General features: G+C 39.9%; 1 protein-coding gene across 2 annotated transcripts in view; it reads left to right on the top strand.

Annotated features, from left to right (window-relative positions):
- The window catches only part of sorcs2.L (sortilin-related VPS10 domain containing receptor 2 L homeolog), a 575,441-nt gene extending 558,886 nt beyond the window's left edge, over positions 1–16,555 (top strand). Inside the window, exons 25-28 of one of the 2 annotated variants that reach the window (XM_018228485.2) lie at positions 3,975–4,077; positions 6,827–6,984; positions 15,062–15,141; positions 15,430–16,555. In XM_018228485.2, coding sequence (XP_018083974.2) covers positions 3,975–4,077; positions 6,827–6,984; positions 15,062–15,141; positions 15,430–15,453 — 365 coding nt within the window. In that variant the 3' untranslated portion in view covers positions 15,454–16,555. The remainder of the gene's footprint in view (positions 1–3,974; positions 4,078–6,826; positions 6,985–15,061; positions 15,142–15,429) is intronic. The other variant, XM_041587770.1, reaches the window with a different exon arrangement.
- The last annotated feature ends 958 nt before the right edge of the window (positions 16,556–17,513 follow it).

The following is a 17,513-nucleotide window of genomic DNA, read 5'->3' as shown; positions in this document are numbered from 1 at the left end:
TATACCCCCCCCAAACAATGTAGGTCTCTATAAAAAGATATTGCATAAAACAGCTCATATATAAAATCCTGCTTCATGTAAATAAACCATTTTCATAATAATATACTTTTCTAGTAGTATGGGCCATTGGGTAATCATAAATAGAAAATTGCCATTTTAAAAATAAGGGCCGCCCCCTGGGATCATAGGATTCACTGTACTCACAAACATACCAACAAACCATACATATTAGGTCACATGAGCCAATTAACAGACAGAGTTGTGTCTTTTGCTTCCACACTTCTTCCTGTTACAGAGCTGCAGTATTTCTGGTCAGGTGATCTCTGAGGCAGCACAGAGACCATCACAAAATGGTGGCTCAAGGCAAGAGATGTAAAAGGGCAATATTTACTTAAATATATATGCCAGTTTGGTAAGATTCTTTAATATGCCACTTAATATGATATGAACTATCTGTTGCTTAAGTATTCATTTTGGGGGTATAGTTTTCCTGTAAGATACTACTGTCAAGCGTTGAGTTTGATGTTGATTCTCAGACCTTGTGGGCCAAACTCAGTGCCTTAAATAGATTATATACACTCTATGAAACCTATGTAACTGTTATACTCTCCTGCTTAGAAAATCAGGACAGTTAGGGGACATTACACCTGAAGACAATTTTATGTGCCATAAGTCAGCTGTTTGCTATCCAACAGAATGGAAACTGTCAGTGGGGTAGAACATTTTCTTCACACAGGTTCTCACCAAAGGACTGATCAAAATCCCTTGTACTCCATTATTTGTTTAAAGGGAAACTCCGGCTTCCAAACCAAAATTTGATAAAGAGGCAGACATGACACAGAAACCACTAATATACCCATCACATTTACCTGTTTCTTCAAAACTTATTAATAAATGCCATTGTCTATGCTGAAATCCAGCTGTTTAACAGTTCTTCTCTTTCTGCATCATTTGAAATCCTGGCAGGGAAGGAGGAACTAAACACTGATGTTACAAATTGTAACAACTTCTCCACAGTTTACAGACAGCATGCAGCAACTACATAACCCACAATGCATTGCACTGGGATGTTCTGTTCCTTATTTTATATCACTTGTGCAGGGAATTGTGGGGTTTGGAGGATGCAGCTGAGGACAGCTGATTTTGATACAAAGTAACAGTAGTCAGACAGCTCAGCAAAGTAGTCAGACAGATCAGCAGAAGAGCAGGGGGTTAAGCTTTCAGAAACCATTAAAAATCATGAAAAATCTGCGTATTTTTTTAAATGATGTATATTGCAAAGCTTGAAATTATGTTTACTTTTAAAAAAGTTTACGTTATGTTTTTGTGGCGTTCCCCTTTAAATAGTAGAGGGCTGGGATTGGGGGGGAGGTGGTACCAAAATTGGGACAATTTCTCTTAGAGTGCGTCTTTGTGGAGAAGCCAAGCCATTCACCACCTCCTCGTCACGTACTTTAACTATTTGAGAAAAAGGAAGTTCTATAAACACAAAAGTCGTGTTTTATGCTCTGATTTTTATAGAACATCATATTAATAACATACAAACTGTTTAGTTTCTCATCAACTGATGGAACCTATTTGTCTTTGTACAAAGAACAAAAAAGCCTCCCCCATTTATAAAGTACAGTACAGTAACTAAAAGATTAGGATTTATGAACATTGAGTGAAATCACTACATCACTCGCCTATGCCACCTGGTGAGGCAGACAAGGGAAAGTTGTGCTCACCACTAATTTCTAAAACCATTAGGCGGGGGTGCAATGAGGCTGTGACCACAAAATACATATAGACAAATATAAGAGTCCTCTGCACTCAACCCATTATCAATATATTTAAGACAGAGACATTTTGTGCATTCTGCTACTGAAAAATGCCTTACCCTTTAAACAAAACAGGGATTGTTTGTCCATATACTGCAATATATTTAAACTGATCAACTACGTCAAAGTCATCCCATATCTGGCCAGTCCTACGCTCAATTTTATCTGATTCATTAAGATTTCTATTGCTTCATTATACATTTTACAAAGGGACTAAGTTTTACCTGCAACTTACTTGCTGCTTTCAAAGTAAAACTCCCAAACTTGGCTGCCCTTTTATTAGACACCAGTGGGATCACCTGACTATAGCTGGGAGGATAAATGGAGAAGAGCGATTCCGCACACCAGGCCGTTTTAGTTAAAATAGAAAATCTTTATTGAACCATGTTTAAAAATACACGCTGTGGTTTCAGCTTGACGCGTTTCGGGCTCAGCTGCCCTTAATCATAAGCATAAAAGAAAAGGTGAAAATCCAAACTTAAATAGCTAATATACACAGTGACCTCTAATGGCCAAAAATAGGTAATAGATTACAGAGTGCATTAAAAAGTATCCATTAGTGAAACATGAAACAGTTGTGATACATACAGTAATACATTATGATTAGCCACTTAAACTATCTAGATAAAGTAAGAAATATCAAATCTTGTATTTAATCCATCTGGATTGCGTGTATGTAAAGTCAAAATCCAAAAAACTTCACGGTTATTTAAAGAGAGAAGTGGATCACCACCCCTTATAGGCATGGGTACTCTTTCAATTATTTTTACCCCTAAGTCTTGTATACCCCGTTTACTGCAGGATTTAAAATGTTTGCCAATAGGGGATTTGATATCGCCCTTTTATAGCTGGGAGGGGTGGGAGCTACAACATGGAGCTGGTCACTGCTCCTGTATAACTATAACAAACAAGGGAGAACAGGTAACCTACAAAGAATGAAAAGACTGTATAACTATACTGAGATAATTTAGAAGAGTCTCCATTGTCAACTCCAAGTTCCAACCAAGAGCTCTGCTTACTATTAATGTAGAGGAAATTGAGGATAAAACAGGGGACATTTATAATGCAAAACTCAGTATGCAAAGCGGAAAAAGGGCCACAATCAGCCATTTTTTTTTTGTATCTTTCGCACTGCAATCAGCCATTGTTTCCCATTTTGACACGTCTGGTCCTCTAGCATTGCCATAGGTCCTGCACTCCTTTCCAGAATACATAGAATTGCCTGTTTCCCCTCGAATACAGAGCTATATACCCCCCTAATTTGTACGTCATTTACACATGCAAGTTAAAGAGAGCCAGATGGCAGGCAGTAGAGACAGGGCTGGCCTGTGCTTTTGATGCTGCTCTCTATACTGGGAACCACATTTTTAATGTTGCACTCAGTGCAAAGTAAAGAATTACCTGGGGCACAAGTGTTTGTTAAAGGATAAGTAAACCTTAAAACAAGTGAATGAAAAACTGATGAGGGTACTATTTGCAAAGTACGTTCATTATTTTATTTTATTTTTTTAATTTCAAGATATTAAAGAATAAATGTATTGATGTTCTTCTGGTTAGGAAAAAAATTAGAAATCTTTCCTAAGCAGAAGAACATGAGAGCAGCCTCTTTCTTTCTCCTGACAACTTCCTTGACTACTTGGTGGTCAGCTTGGTGGGAAAATGACCAGCAGGTGGCGCAGTTATAACAAAATTCATTTATATTAACAGCACATGTATCCTTCAATATCTTGGAATTAAAAAAAATCATGAATGTACATTGCAAAAGTTTTTAGAATAGCATCCTCATCAATTTGACATTCACTTATTTTTAGGGGATACTTATCCTTTAAGTGAACACAATGGGGTGCACTCCTGCACCCATAACACTCTACCCCCCAGGGATCCATAAATGACATCTCACATGTCTTAATGTAGGAGTCTCAAGGGTTCTTTGGTTTTAACAACAGATGATTAAGCAAGTTGTACTCACACAATGTTGGGATGATAGTTAAACAAGAGTCTGATTACATGTGGTTCCAAGTAATTGTTAATTAAAATCAAAACCTCTACAGGAATCCATGATTAGTGAATTGTTGAAGTTGAACCGTGCTGTATCTGAGCAGATGTTATTCTGCCCCAAACATTACCAACTATCTATTGTATTTGTCATTCCAGACTCCCAGAGAATTGGAGGAGCCGGAGGATATTGGGCCATATTCATTATCTTCGCAATCTGCCTTGTACCAGTCGGAGCTTTTATCCTTTATAAATTCAAAAGGCAAGTTAGATAATTAGAATTATGTTGGGATTCTAAAATAATCCAATGTTAAACAGACATGAAATTAGCCTTTTGTGCATTCAAAGGCCAGGGAGCATCATACCTCCTATTAAAGGGCATGTAAAGTCTAAAATAGAATAAGGCTAGAAATGCTGTATTTTGTATACTAAATATAAACATGAACTTACTGCACCACAAGCCTAATCAAACAAATAATTTATGCTTTCAAAGTTGGCTACAGGGGGTCACCATCTTGTAACTTTGTTATACATCTTTGCAAGACTAAGACTGTGCACATGCTCAGTGTGGTCTGGGCTGCTTAGGGATCGTCATAAACAAAGCTGCTTGAGTTGTGCATGGCTGGGAAGTAAGGCGGGGGCTCCCCCTGCTGTTCATAAGTATGATTGTTTCCCTGCTCAGCAGTTAGGGACCATCTGACAATTCCTATCCACAGCAGTAAATGAAAGGACAATTTCACTGCACACGGTCAGGTTTCTTATAAAAACAGTACACATTTTTTAATTAAAGTATATTGGAGATAGGTTTCTTTTTCATTAAAGATGGGATTTAACTTTTTTTGCCTTTACATGCCCTTTAAACGCTTGTATCCGTGCTGCATGTGTGATCTGTCCCCCACAGGAAATCTATAGCGTTAAATGTGTAAAATGTGGAGCGTCAGGAATCGGCAATAAAATATCACTTTTAATAGTCCATTTAAAAACGATCCAAAATGTGCATATATCATGCCAAGGGGATCTGCGCATTACGCATTTCGTGGCATCTCGCCACTTCATCAGAAGAAGTGACAAGATGCCACGAAACGCGTAAAACACAGATCCCCTTGCCGTTATATGTACATTTTGGAAAGTTTTTAAATGGACTATTAAAAGTGATATTTCATCGCCAATTTCTGATGCTCCGTGTTTTACACATTTTATGTTTATGATACTGCCCTTTATTTATCAAAAAAGCAATATTATCTTTGGCTTTTATCGTTCGTAAGAAGAAAAAAAATTGGTTCTCCCATGTCTCTTCATAGTGAAGACGGCTAAGTAAGCATTTTCCCATTGTCAGTATTTTGCCAACTGGCAGTGCTGCTTTATTGAAGTCTGCGTATGGTATTTCCATTGCATTGCTTGAGAAAGCAACATGGCACTTCCTATTTCCTGTCATTATTCAAGACGCAGCTAATTAAGTCTGCTCTCTTAGAAGAATAACCCATCATATGCCCATACTGTATGTATGCGTGAAAATTCAGAATAAGCAAAATTGGGTAAATCCTGATGGGGATTGATTATATTTTGCATTTAATTCAAAACTAACAGCACATGTGCTTGATTCTGTGTTCTCATATGATAAAAATAAAATGAAATATCTCAATAGAAATGTCATATAATATTACATTTATTTTGTGATGTATGAGTGGTGAAGGTTATGGAAAGTAATACCAAACAAGTAACGCACCAGTTAATAGTGCTGCTCCAGCAGAATTCTGCACTGAAATCCTTTTTAAAAGGGGCAAACAGATTTTTTTATATTAAATTTTGAAATTTAGCATGGGGCTAGACCAGTGATCCCCAACAAGTAGCTCGGAGCAACATGTTGCTCCCCAACCCCTTGGATGTTGCTCCCAGTGGCCTCAAAGCAGGAGCTTATTTTTGAATTCCAGGCTTAGAGGCAAGTTTTGGTTGTATAAAAACCAGGTGCACTGCCAAACAGAGCTTTAATATATGTTGACAATCCACATAGGAGCCACTAAATGGCCAATCACAGCCCATATTTTGCACCCCAGGAACATTTTTGCTCCCCAACTTCTTTTACCTCTGAATGTTGCTCATGGGTTCAAAAGGTTGGGGATCCCTGGGCTAGACATATTGTCAGTTTCCCTGGAGCCCTCAGGTCATGTGACTTGTGCGAGAGTAAAATTTGTAGAGTGAATTATTTGCAATGTAAACAGTGTAATTTAGAAATAAAAAGTATACCATAAAAAATCTGTTTAAAGGGCATGTAAAGTCTAAAATAGAATAAGGCTAGAAATGCTGTATTTTGTATACTAAATATAAACATGAACTTACTGCACCACAAGCCTAATCAAACAAATAATTTATGCTTTCAAAGTTGGCTACAGGGGGTCACCATCTTGTAACTTTGTTATACATCTTTGCAAGACTAAGACTCTGCACATGCTCAGTGTGGTCTGGGCTGCTTAGGGATCATCATAAACAAAGCTGCTTGAGTTCTGCATGTCTGCATGGCTGGGAAGTAAGGCGGGGGCTCCCCCTGCTGTTCACAAGTATGATTGTTTCCCTGCTCAGCAGTTAGGGAACGTCTGACAATTCCTATCCACAGCAGTAAATGAAGGGAGAATTTCACTGCATACAGTCAGGTTTCTTATAAAAACGGTACACATTTTTTAATTAAAGTATATTGGAGATAGGTTTCTTTTTCATTAAAGAAAGTAAAAATGGGCTTTTATTTTTTTGCCTTTACATGCCCTTTAAGGATTGAGAAAACCAGTACATTTCATTGAATAGATTTGTCTGCTGTACACAGGTGGCCTAGTATATTGACAGGAGAACATTAGCCTGAGGTCTTTGTAGGCTGCACTTATAAATCAAATAAGATGCTGAACTTCCATCTATCTGTAGCTTTAGCCATTGGACATATCATTTTGTACATCAGATGATTTCTGAATCTACCAGATAACCTTTTTTTGGCATTAAAACTTTGTTTTCTGCTCCTACTGTAGGAAAATGCCGGGGAGGAATGTTTATGCTCAGATGCATAATGAAAAAGAGCAGGAAATGACAAGTCCAGTCAATCACAGCGAGGACACCCAGAACATTATCCAGGGAGAGGAGTTTATTGATGATGACATGGACTCGCAAACTCTAGGACATGGGAGAGGTAATGAAAGGGCCTTTCTTCTTCTTCTTGTGTCATTCTGATTAGTGTTTTGTGACTATTTTTTTCTTTTTAGTAAATTGTTTGTTTTCAAGGGACTGCTTTACAATCCACGTAGGAAGAAAGATTAGAGGGAATCTATTGTGCATAAAAAGTAATTGGCGCATCAATGTTCACCTCTTCTAGAATTGCATATGAGTGACTCCATGTTACCTGGAGGTTCCTGAACATTTCTGAAAATCAAACGTGCTATATGGTCACCTATACAACTGACTTAAAGCACAATTCAACCCCCTAGTATGATAAGTCCCCACTGGCCCCCCTCCCTGCCTCCCCCCTGCTAAGTGTTACTCCAGAATTGAGTATCCTGTAGGATTACTGACCGCAAATGCAGAGTGAGTGCAGCGGAGCTCAATGGCGCCATCTTCCAGCGCTTTGGTAACCTTCGGATCTTCTTTCAACGCTTTAGCAATCTCCATGACTTCTGGCGCATGCGCAGTTGTAAAATATGGCGTCTGTGAGCTCCCCTGCGCTCACTCTGCATGTACTGCCAGTAATCTTACAGGGGACACAAATTCTGGAGTAACACTTAGCAGGGGGGAGGCAGTGGAGGGGGCCAGTGGGGACTTATCACAGTGGGGGCTTTAGTTCTTCTTTAAAGGGCACCTGTCACCCTAAAATAGTTTCCCTCACCAGCGCTAAGTTGTCCGCACTGGGAGAGAGCTGGGTGCAAGCTGCCATGTTGTGTGGCGTGCATGCACATCATGAGCTTCTGACCAGTGTTCAATCTAAGCTGTCCGCTCATGTGTATGCACACAGATTTTGAGGCTAACCCTCACAACAATATGTGGTGCACACAAAAAATTATTTTACAACATTTTGTATTCATTTTAACCTGAACGTAAAATTTTTAAAATGTGCACAAACGTTTAAAATGTGCACACAAAAGAATTTTTTTCAACATAGCCAAGAGGGAATAAGAGGGAACAACTGCTTCTGATTAAGTGCCTCACAATCTGACACCACATGCTTGCGCATAATGAGCACGTTACAGCACTCCTTATGCACATACATGTGTTCCCACATGGCCGCCTGCACCGTGAGCTCCTTCCAATGCAGGCAGCCTAGCGCTGGAGGCAATTTTTTTTAAAAAAAGTATTGTTTCCCCCAATCAGAGTCTGGGCTCTATTAGCCTGTTCCACTGATGTGGGAAGCTGTTTAAGGTTGCAGGTGCCCTTGAAGCCCATAAGTGCTGAGCACCAGCAGCAGAGCCTGGCCAAATAGTATTGCTGCCCAAAGCAATACACTCTCTTTGCTCAGTCCAAGCTCTGCAAAACCTCAGCCCACAACTGCGCTCCACAAAAGCAACCTGCTCACCCCTTCCACTCTCTACTTAAGCTGGCCATAGACGCAAAGATCTGATCGTACGAATCGAGGATTCGTACGATTTTCAAACCGTGTGTGGAGAGTCCCGACATTTTTCGTCCGGCGGAGATCGGTCGTTTGGTCGATCGGACAGGTTAGAAAATTTCTGTCGGCTGCCGATAATATCTCTGCGTGTATTGCCGATCGTACGATTTTCAGTGGGAGACTGTCACTAGCTTTGGTTGGACATAGATATCGTACGATTGCTGTCAGGGGCAGAACATTGCTGATCTGTTCTTTTACTAATCTGACTGGTAAGACTTTGATCTGAATGGTTAGTGGCGGGTCGGGAGATGGGAAAGTCCGATCGTACGATGATTCGCACGATCGGATCTTTGCATTTATGGCCAGCTTCCTTCCCCCACAATCATCCCCCTCTTACTACCCCCTACATTGCACCTCTGCTGCTTATCTCTAGCCCTGGTCAGCAATAGCCCAATAAGTTATCTCCCTCACAAGCTCACTGGCAGTTTAGCTGAAGACATGTTGCAATGAATAAGAAGGGACTCATCCACCCTTCCTGGCTTTGTAGCTGTTTAGATGTCTCCAAGCACTGTGTATCCCTGTGCAGGACATGGATCCATATACTAAATATCTGGCATGGAGTTTTGCAGATGATAGATTGCATTTAATGTTCACTAAACCATTTCAAAAGTTGAATGAGCCACGACAAATCTGAAATGCTGCACAGATAAAGGTTCTTGTTGCTCTTTATTGATGCCCTGTATCTAACAGTGATACATTCAAAACAAGTAGACTTGATGAGCAAGTCCAGTTGTTTAAAGGGATACTGTCATGGGAAAATTTTTTTTTTTAAACGAATCAGTTAATAGTGCTGCTCCAGCAGAATTCTGCACTGAAATCCATTTCTCAAAAGAGCAAAAAGATTTTTTTATATTCAATTTTGAAATCTGACATGGGGCTAGACATTTTGTCAATTTCCCAGCTGCCCCATGTCATGTGACTTGTGCCTGCATTTTAGGAGAGAAATGCTTTTTGGCAGGCTGCTGTTTTTCCTTCTCAATGTAACTGAATGTGTCTCAGTGGGACATGGGTTTTACTACTGAGTGTTGTTCTTAGATCTACCAGGCAGCTGTTATCTTGTGTTAGGGAGCTGTTATCTGATTACCTTCCCATTGTTCTTTTGTTTGGCTGCTGGGGGGAAAAAGGGAGGGGGTGATATCACTCCAACTTGCAGTACAGCAGTAAAGAGTGATTGAAGTTTATCAGAGCACAAGTCACATGACTTGGGGCAGCTGGGAAATTGACAATATGTCTAGCCCCATGTCAGAATTCAAAATTGAATATAAAAAAATCTGTTTGCTCTTTTGAGTGCAGAATTCAGTGCAGAATTCTGCTGGAGTAGCACTATTAACTGATTCATTTTGAGAAAAAAATGTTTTTCCCCATGACAGTATCCCTTTAAGACTTATCACTACTAGATACTGTATACTGTGACCTGGATGAATGAAAAGCTTCATAAAAATATTGATATATGACTCATAGCATCATGACTTCACTCAGACAACCAACCCTACGACTATACTTCAGGAATGAAGCCATTAACTGCCAAGTCCACCATGAAAATATCCCTGCAATGCCCCTCAGGCCAAACTGCATACATTTGGCTCAAATCGGCATCAAACTCTAGCACACAGCTTTACAACTTGTCAGATGGTAATATGCTTCCATTTGTTTTTATTATCTGCATTCAAGTGTGCAGGATATTTCCCAGAAATGTTTTGTGCTAATGTACCAGCACTAATGCAAAGTGATATGCCTGACAAACATTCCAAAACTCACCCTGCATCAGGTAATATGAACAGACTGACATCCTTTTATGCTGTCTAATCTGGATGTCACACAGACATTGCCGGCCAATAGGGATGTCGCGGACTGTTCGCCCGCGAACTAATTCGCGCGAACATCGACCGTTCGCGTCCGCCGAATGTTCGCGAACGTTGCGCGACGTTCGCCAATTTGGGTTCGCCTTAGCTGGCACTTATTTTTGCCCTCTCACCCCAGAGCAGCAGATACATGGCAGCCAATCAGGAAGCTCTCCCTCCTGGACCACCCCCACACCCCCTGGACCACTCCCCTTCCATATATAAACTGAAGCCCTGCAGCGTTTTTTCATTCTGCCTGTGTGTGCTTGGAAGAGCTAGTGTAGGGAGAGAGCTGTTTAGTGATTTGAGGGACAGTTGATAGTAACTTTGCTGGCTAGTAATCTACTTGATACTGCTCTGTATTGTAGGGACAGAACTCTGCAGGGATTTGAGGGACATTTTAGGTTAGGTAGCTTTGCTGGCCAGGCCCGGACTGGCAATCTGTGGGTTCTGGCAAATGCCAGAGGGGCTGCTATAAGGTCCCATAGAAAGTAAATGTTTAGTGGGCTGGTAGGGGCTGTGTTGGGCCTCTGTGAGGGCTGATTGGGCCTCTGTGTACCTGAAATGCCAGGGCCTATTTTAATTCTCAGTCCGGGCCTGTTGCTGGCTAGTAATCTACCTTCTACTGCAGTGCTCTGTATGTAGCTGCTGTGGGCACTGCTGCTGATCTCTCATCTGCTGACTGCTGCCTGTAACCCAATAGTCCTTGTAAGGACTGCTTTTATTTTCTTTTTTGTTTTTTTTACTTTGCTACTGTAAGAGCCCAGTGCTATTAGTCTAGCTGTGTTGGGGAGTGGGACTGGTGTGCTGCTCCTCCTAGTAGTTCACCACTACCAGCACCAACCAGAGTCAAAATTGTTACAAAGTATCTTATTTGCACCTGTTAGCTGTTCTGAGCTCTCTGCCAAAAGCTAATTAAGTTAGAAACTGTTTTTTTTCTGGCTGTTCAGTTCAGAGAAAAGAGGGACTTTCCAGTACAAAAGAGGGACAGGGGGTTGAGTGGTCAAAAGAGGGACAGTTGGGAGGTATGCAAGTGCCACCTAGCTGTGTGAGCTTTTTCACATTCTGTCTAAATAACAATAATAATTCCGTGTCCGTAAACATCACCTGAGTGATGTTTTTACAGCAGCAATAATATATTCCGTACCCACTACTGTATACGTTGCCCTTGCAGGCATTGTTTGCCCAGTCTTTAACCAAGTGCCACCTAGCTGTGTGAGCTTTTTCACATTCCGTGTCCAGAAACATCACCTGAGTGACGTAGTGTGATTTCTGCCCTTTACAGCACAAAACGCAGCGCTGTGTCAACAATGTATTTTTCAGATACATTTTTGCCCTTGATCCCCCTCTGGCATGCCACTGTCCAGGTCGTTGCACCCTTTAAACAACTTTAAAATCATTTTTCTGGCCAGAAATGTCTTTTCTAGCTTTTAAAATTCGCCTTCCCATTGAAGTCTATGGGGTTCGCGACGTTCGCGAACCGTTCGCATTTTTGACGCGAATATGTTCGCAAACATTTTTTCCGCCGTTCGCTACATCCCTACCGGCCAACAGAGAGACTCTCTGAGAAATACTTGGGCAAAAGGTATTTTTTGCCCAAAACGTGTCTTTTTTTCTATTTATGTCACAGGCGTTCACCAAATTAGAACCTTAACAAATGGACATGTTGTGGTAGGAGGAACATTGTTAAAAGACATTAACACTTTTTGAATAACTATAATGTTCAGGGCCACCTTGGGTCCTCACCTTCCCTCATAGCAGAAGTGCCCTTGATAATGTTGATCTCAAGACGGTTGCCTGTGGGCTGGATATGACCTCGCATGACCTCTCTGCCTACCCGATGGCCCCATTCAGTCCTTTTTATTGTAATCTATTTCTGTGTATTAAAAGTGAAGTCATTGCTCTCTGCTGGGAACATGTATGGAAGCTACACATGATTTTGGTTTCATTGCAACCACTAGTATCTTACCATACAGTTCTTACATTTCATTCTACAGTTCAGTACAGTTTGGGAGAAAAACAGACTAAATTCCTACTCAAGCATCTTAGTCTAATGGAATTCCACCATAGAGTTATTTTCTGTAGAATGGCCTTCTACACAAGATACTGCCTACAAATGCCAAATCAGTTGTTTTCAGTCTTTTTTGGAAAGTGAAGTCTTCTGAAATCCGAAGTTATTTACTTGTTTCATGTCATACACACAGCACTGCCTAGAGACCAAAAATTAGACTTTTAATTCTCCCATAAGGCATCATGGGCGGAGACATGCAAATTACAGTCTTTTTTGGTTCAAGATCTTCTTTGAGGTTGAGTATTGGTCAGGAACCCCTTAGCTCATAACAAGGATACAGACACACAAAAATGATTGTTGTTCCAGATATTTGGACATAGTTTCACAAATATTTAGGACAGCATATATCTCTAACTGGCCTTTCATTTGTGTTTTCATAAGTATCTAGGAGAGCAATAAGGCATTCTCCCTGAATTTCACCCTATCTGGCCTTTAGACTAGGTGACCCACAGCCAGTGGTCTGGGTGATGACTTTAGTCCTGGAAGTATCTTGGAGAGCAATCATCTATATCTCTACTTGATCTTCAAGCTGGGTTTTTAAAAGTATCTACTACTTCATCTTCTGGCTTTCAGAAGTACCTAGGAGAGCAAAAAACTTTCTAACTACTGTGTTTCCTGGCTGGGATTTCAGAAGTATCTGGCTGAGCAAAAAATCATTCTCCCCAAATGTTACCCTATTTGAGCTTCCAACTGGGCATCCTTTGGAGGGGCAACTCTACAATACTGCCCTGGATTGATGACCAATGCATAGATATCACAGCTGGGCGTATTGGCTTTCAAACGTAGTTGTCGCTAGTTGTTGTCCTTGTTTTTCAACATGAACAAACATTTAGCCACTGCTCATTGTTTAATAACTTCATCAAGGTAAAAGGCTGAATGCTAAGTTGCTAGACTTATTTTGCACAGTCTTTACCCTAAAGTAAGTAGTTACCAGAGCTACAGAAGTGAATTATCCTTGAGAAAGAGCAATTTTGTACATGTGATTTGTAAATCTTTGTGAAGGGGAAAAAAACATGAAAAATAGACATTTTTCACTTCATATTCTGCCTCCAACCCCAGGAGAAGTAGAGCCGTTGACACCATCAGTCTTCTCGTCCCTTTTGTGTATAACAATGTTTACCTTTCCATACATGGATGCATTTCCAATTTTTTCACAGCTTTGTGAATCCAGCTTTTAATCTGAATGCAAATGATGTCTATGTAGTTTGAATATATTGTAAACCTAACAATGAACAATGACGAAACTGTTCCCGAAAAAAGTTGATGTTCTTGCACAAAAATAATTGAGATTTCATTAGACTCTGCTGTTACTGTTTAACAGATGTAAAGATACCAGAATTCCACAGCTTGATACAGATTTATCATACACAAAAACAGAATTTCAAGTGATATTGGCACATCTAAAGCTGGCCATTCATAGCAAGACCCATTTGGCACAATTTGGTCAAACCATCAGATCTTTGCCAGATTTGGCTTCCCAAGCTACAGACCTCATTAGCAAGAGTGGCCCTAGAAGAGAAGTCGGCGAGTACTCCACGTCCACTCAGTAGTTTAAAACAAAGAATTTTATTTCAAAACAAACAAACATTGTGGCAAGAGTGGCCCATCCAGAGGCTAACGTCTGCCAGTACACGGTCACTCTTGTCTTATCTACAATTTCTAGTGCCCCAAGTATAGGGCTCTTGTGTAATGGCAGTGGGCTTTGCATAGGTCTATTAAAGGGATACTGTCATGGGGAAAAAAAAAATTCAAAATGAATCAGTTAATAGTGCTGCTCCAGCAGAATTCTGCACTGAAATACATTTCTCAAAAGAGCAAACAGATTTTTTTATATTCAATTTTGAAATCTGACATGGGGATAGATATTTTGTCAATTTCCCAGCTGCCCCATGTCATGTGACTTGTGCCTGCACTTTAGGAGAGAAATGCTTTCTGGCAGGCTGCTGTTTTTCCTTCTCAATGTAACTGAATGTGTCTCAGTGGGACATGGGTTTTTACTATTGAGTGTTGTTCTTAGATCTACCAGGCAGCTGTTATCTTGTGTTAGGGAGCTGTTATCTGGTTACCTTCCCATTGTTCTTTTGTTTGGCTGCTGGGGGGGGGGGGAAGGGAGGGGGGTGATATCACTCCAACTTGCAGTACAGCAGTAAAGAGTGATTGAATTTTATCAGAGCACAAGTCACATGACTTGGGGCAGCTGGGAAATTGACAATATGTCTAGCCCCATGTCAGATTTCAAAATTGAATATAAAAAAATCTGTTTGCTCTTTTGAGAAATGGATTTCAGTGCAGAATTCTGCTGGAGCAGCACTATTAACTGATTCATTTTGAAATTTTTTTTTTTTTTCCCATGACAGTATCCCTTTAAAGAAGAAACCCTCCGGACTGTCATCGTATCACTGCCCACATCTAAAAGCCCTATCTCTTGACCTTCCTTAGAAAGAAACCTTAGTAAGTTAGTGAGTTACTAATGGTAAAAGGGAAGAAATATACTATCTCAGTGTATTTTCATGTCAGGAACATAATGGTGGCATTTGTTTAGAGGTATCAGTATCACTTTAATTTCTATTCCCCTTGACTTTGTGCACATCTACCAGTGTGCTTCCACTTTCACTCATCCTCTGTATCCTATATATTTTATCTTGCTTACTGTTTTTATGGCCCATCCTTGGAATTCCTCCACACCATTGCCTTGCAGTGAGGCTCTCTGGCAGAGCTGGAAATTTGAGCAGCTACACGATCCCCTTATTGTCGATGCCTACCAGTGCCCATACGCAGGTCAGTGGCATGTTAGATGGATGTCCTGCTCCTCTCCCCCCAGTGTCCCCTCAACAATATCTACACTATCACTGCACAATAGACCTTGCCACAGTTATGGTTCCTCCACAACCCAACCAAGATATCCATGCTTTGTCATGGATCAGACATGGAGATTTTTGGTTGTTGTTATTGCACCTTTTTTTCTATGTACTTGTAAAACCACCCTTCTTTTCCAGTGTGTAGTGAGAAATGAAACTGTATCGACACGTAAAATAGTATAATAACGCTCTTCTGTTTCTTTGCCAGGTAATCACTCAGGCGTGGTTTTAAGTATTAATTCCAGAGAGATGCACAATTACCTGGTTAGCTGATGTTCACAGCTGAATTCAAATCTTACAGACTTTTTTTCTGTATCGTCTTATATCTCCGTGGGAAATCAAGAGAGTGAGAATGGACTGTAACAAGAAGCGAAGTTCATTCTAACTGCTCCAGAGACACATCCATGTCTGTTGCTGTGGAAGACCAACTGGACGCCCAATTGTTTTAAGGACACGATTTCATAAAAAAAAAACAGACAATTGCTACGAGTCATATTCAAGTGGTAGCAAATTTGTAACCCAAGGCACATTTTCTGTCTTGTATTCATACTCTCTGTACTCCATGTAATGCATATATGTCTTCATCTAGAGAAGCTTTTTTTTTTTTTTTAATTGAGTTTACATTTCTTTAGAATAATGAAATTCCCGATTGATGTTTGATGTTTCTGAATCTCTAGCAGTTAACATTGTTCTACGGGGTGTTTCCCTCTTCCCAGTATGATTATACAGTATATTGGCAAAAACCACTCCATATATTGAACCATTATTAAGCTATTTCCAATTAAGAGTTCATCGTCTTAAATGAATTACATAAAGTCCCATCATCGGTTTTTATTTGAAAGAATGATTTTGCCCTGTAGACTTATGATCAGTAGCTGTACATTTTGGTGCATATCAAGGGTTGAAAAGATAGCTACAAACTTCCCAAACTTGAGTTGTCCAGGCTTTTGAAATGGTGAACTATGGCCTTAACCACAAAGAAAAAATGTTTCTTGGTAAAGGAATTTGCATTTTTCATGTATTTTCCATAGGTAGCAGAGTTATGCCACTAATGGTACAATAATTCCATGTAAAAGACCTAATAAAAGTAGCTATAGGTATAGCTATAAGGTTCGAATGGTAAATTAGAATATTCGAGTTTGGTCAAAACTCACAATTTCGAGTTTAAAACAACAAACTCAAATTAAAATTCAAGATTAATCATCCTCCTACCCTGGAAACCATTCGAATTCTATAGGCCACCAGCAAAAACCTTATTAAAGAGGAAGTAAAGTCTAAAATAGAATAAGGCTAGAAATGCTGTATTTTGTAAACTAAACATTAACATGAACTTACTGCACCACAAGCCCAATCAAACAAATGATTTATGCTTTCAAAGTTGGCTACAGGGGGTCACCATCTTGTAACTTTGTTATACATCTTTGCAAGACTAAGACTGTGCACATGCTCAGTGTGGTCTGGGCTGCTTAGGGATCGTCATAAATTATCAAAACAGCACAAGTCAAATAATATCTGCCGGAAGCAGATACAACAAGACTGATTAATAATCAGAATATACAGACTGCACTGGGTCCTGTGTTGTCATGTAATCTAATGTGGATTTTATAGTTTTTGTATTGTTTAATACAAACTTTATCTAACTCTGCAGAACCAGTTACTGCAGCAAAATAATCCTCCAAATAGAATCCCAGTTTATCTGTTTAAATCTGGCTCCATGATCTTTGTCCCTGCAGCTGGAGTTGGAAACAGTAAAGGGGATGTAAAGGTGAAATCCAATATAAAGCTCTACACAGTCTCTGACTGCTCTACAGGGAAACAAACAAAGCTGCTTGAGTTCTGCATGGCTGGGAAGTAAGGCGGGGGCTCCCCCTGCTGTACATAAGTATGATTGTTTCCCTGCTCAGCAGTTAGGGACCGTCTGACAATTCCTATCCACAGCAGTAAATGAAGGGAGAATTTCACTGCATACAGTCAGGTTTCTTATAAAAACGGTACATATTTTTTAATTAAAGTATATATCATTTAAGAAAGTAAAAATGGGATTTTATTATTTTACCTTTACATGCCCTTTAAGGACCTTGAAGAAGGAGACAGTATGTGACCTAGTATCGCTACATATATCATCAAAGTTTTTTTGATTAGTGAAGATATCTTCTATTTTGTATTTTGATAGTTCACCATAGATCTCATTTGTATCAAAGTTTCAACAGGTAACTCATGGATGTTCTTTACACAGAGTTTCACCAGGTGTGCTTTCACCATGTCACTTGAGATGAAAAAAAAACACATTTT

Source organism: Xenopus laevis, chromosome 1L, assembly GCF_017654675.1.
Source record: "Xenopus laevis strain J_2021 chromosome 1L, Xenopus_laevis_v10.1, whole genome shotgun sequence".
NCBI classification, from domain to species: Eukaryota; Metazoa; Chordata; class Amphibia; order Anura; family Pipidae; genus Xenopus; species Xenopus laevis.
Note: the sequence above shows the minus strand (reverse complement) of the source record. Positions and strands in the feature narration are given on the sequence as shown.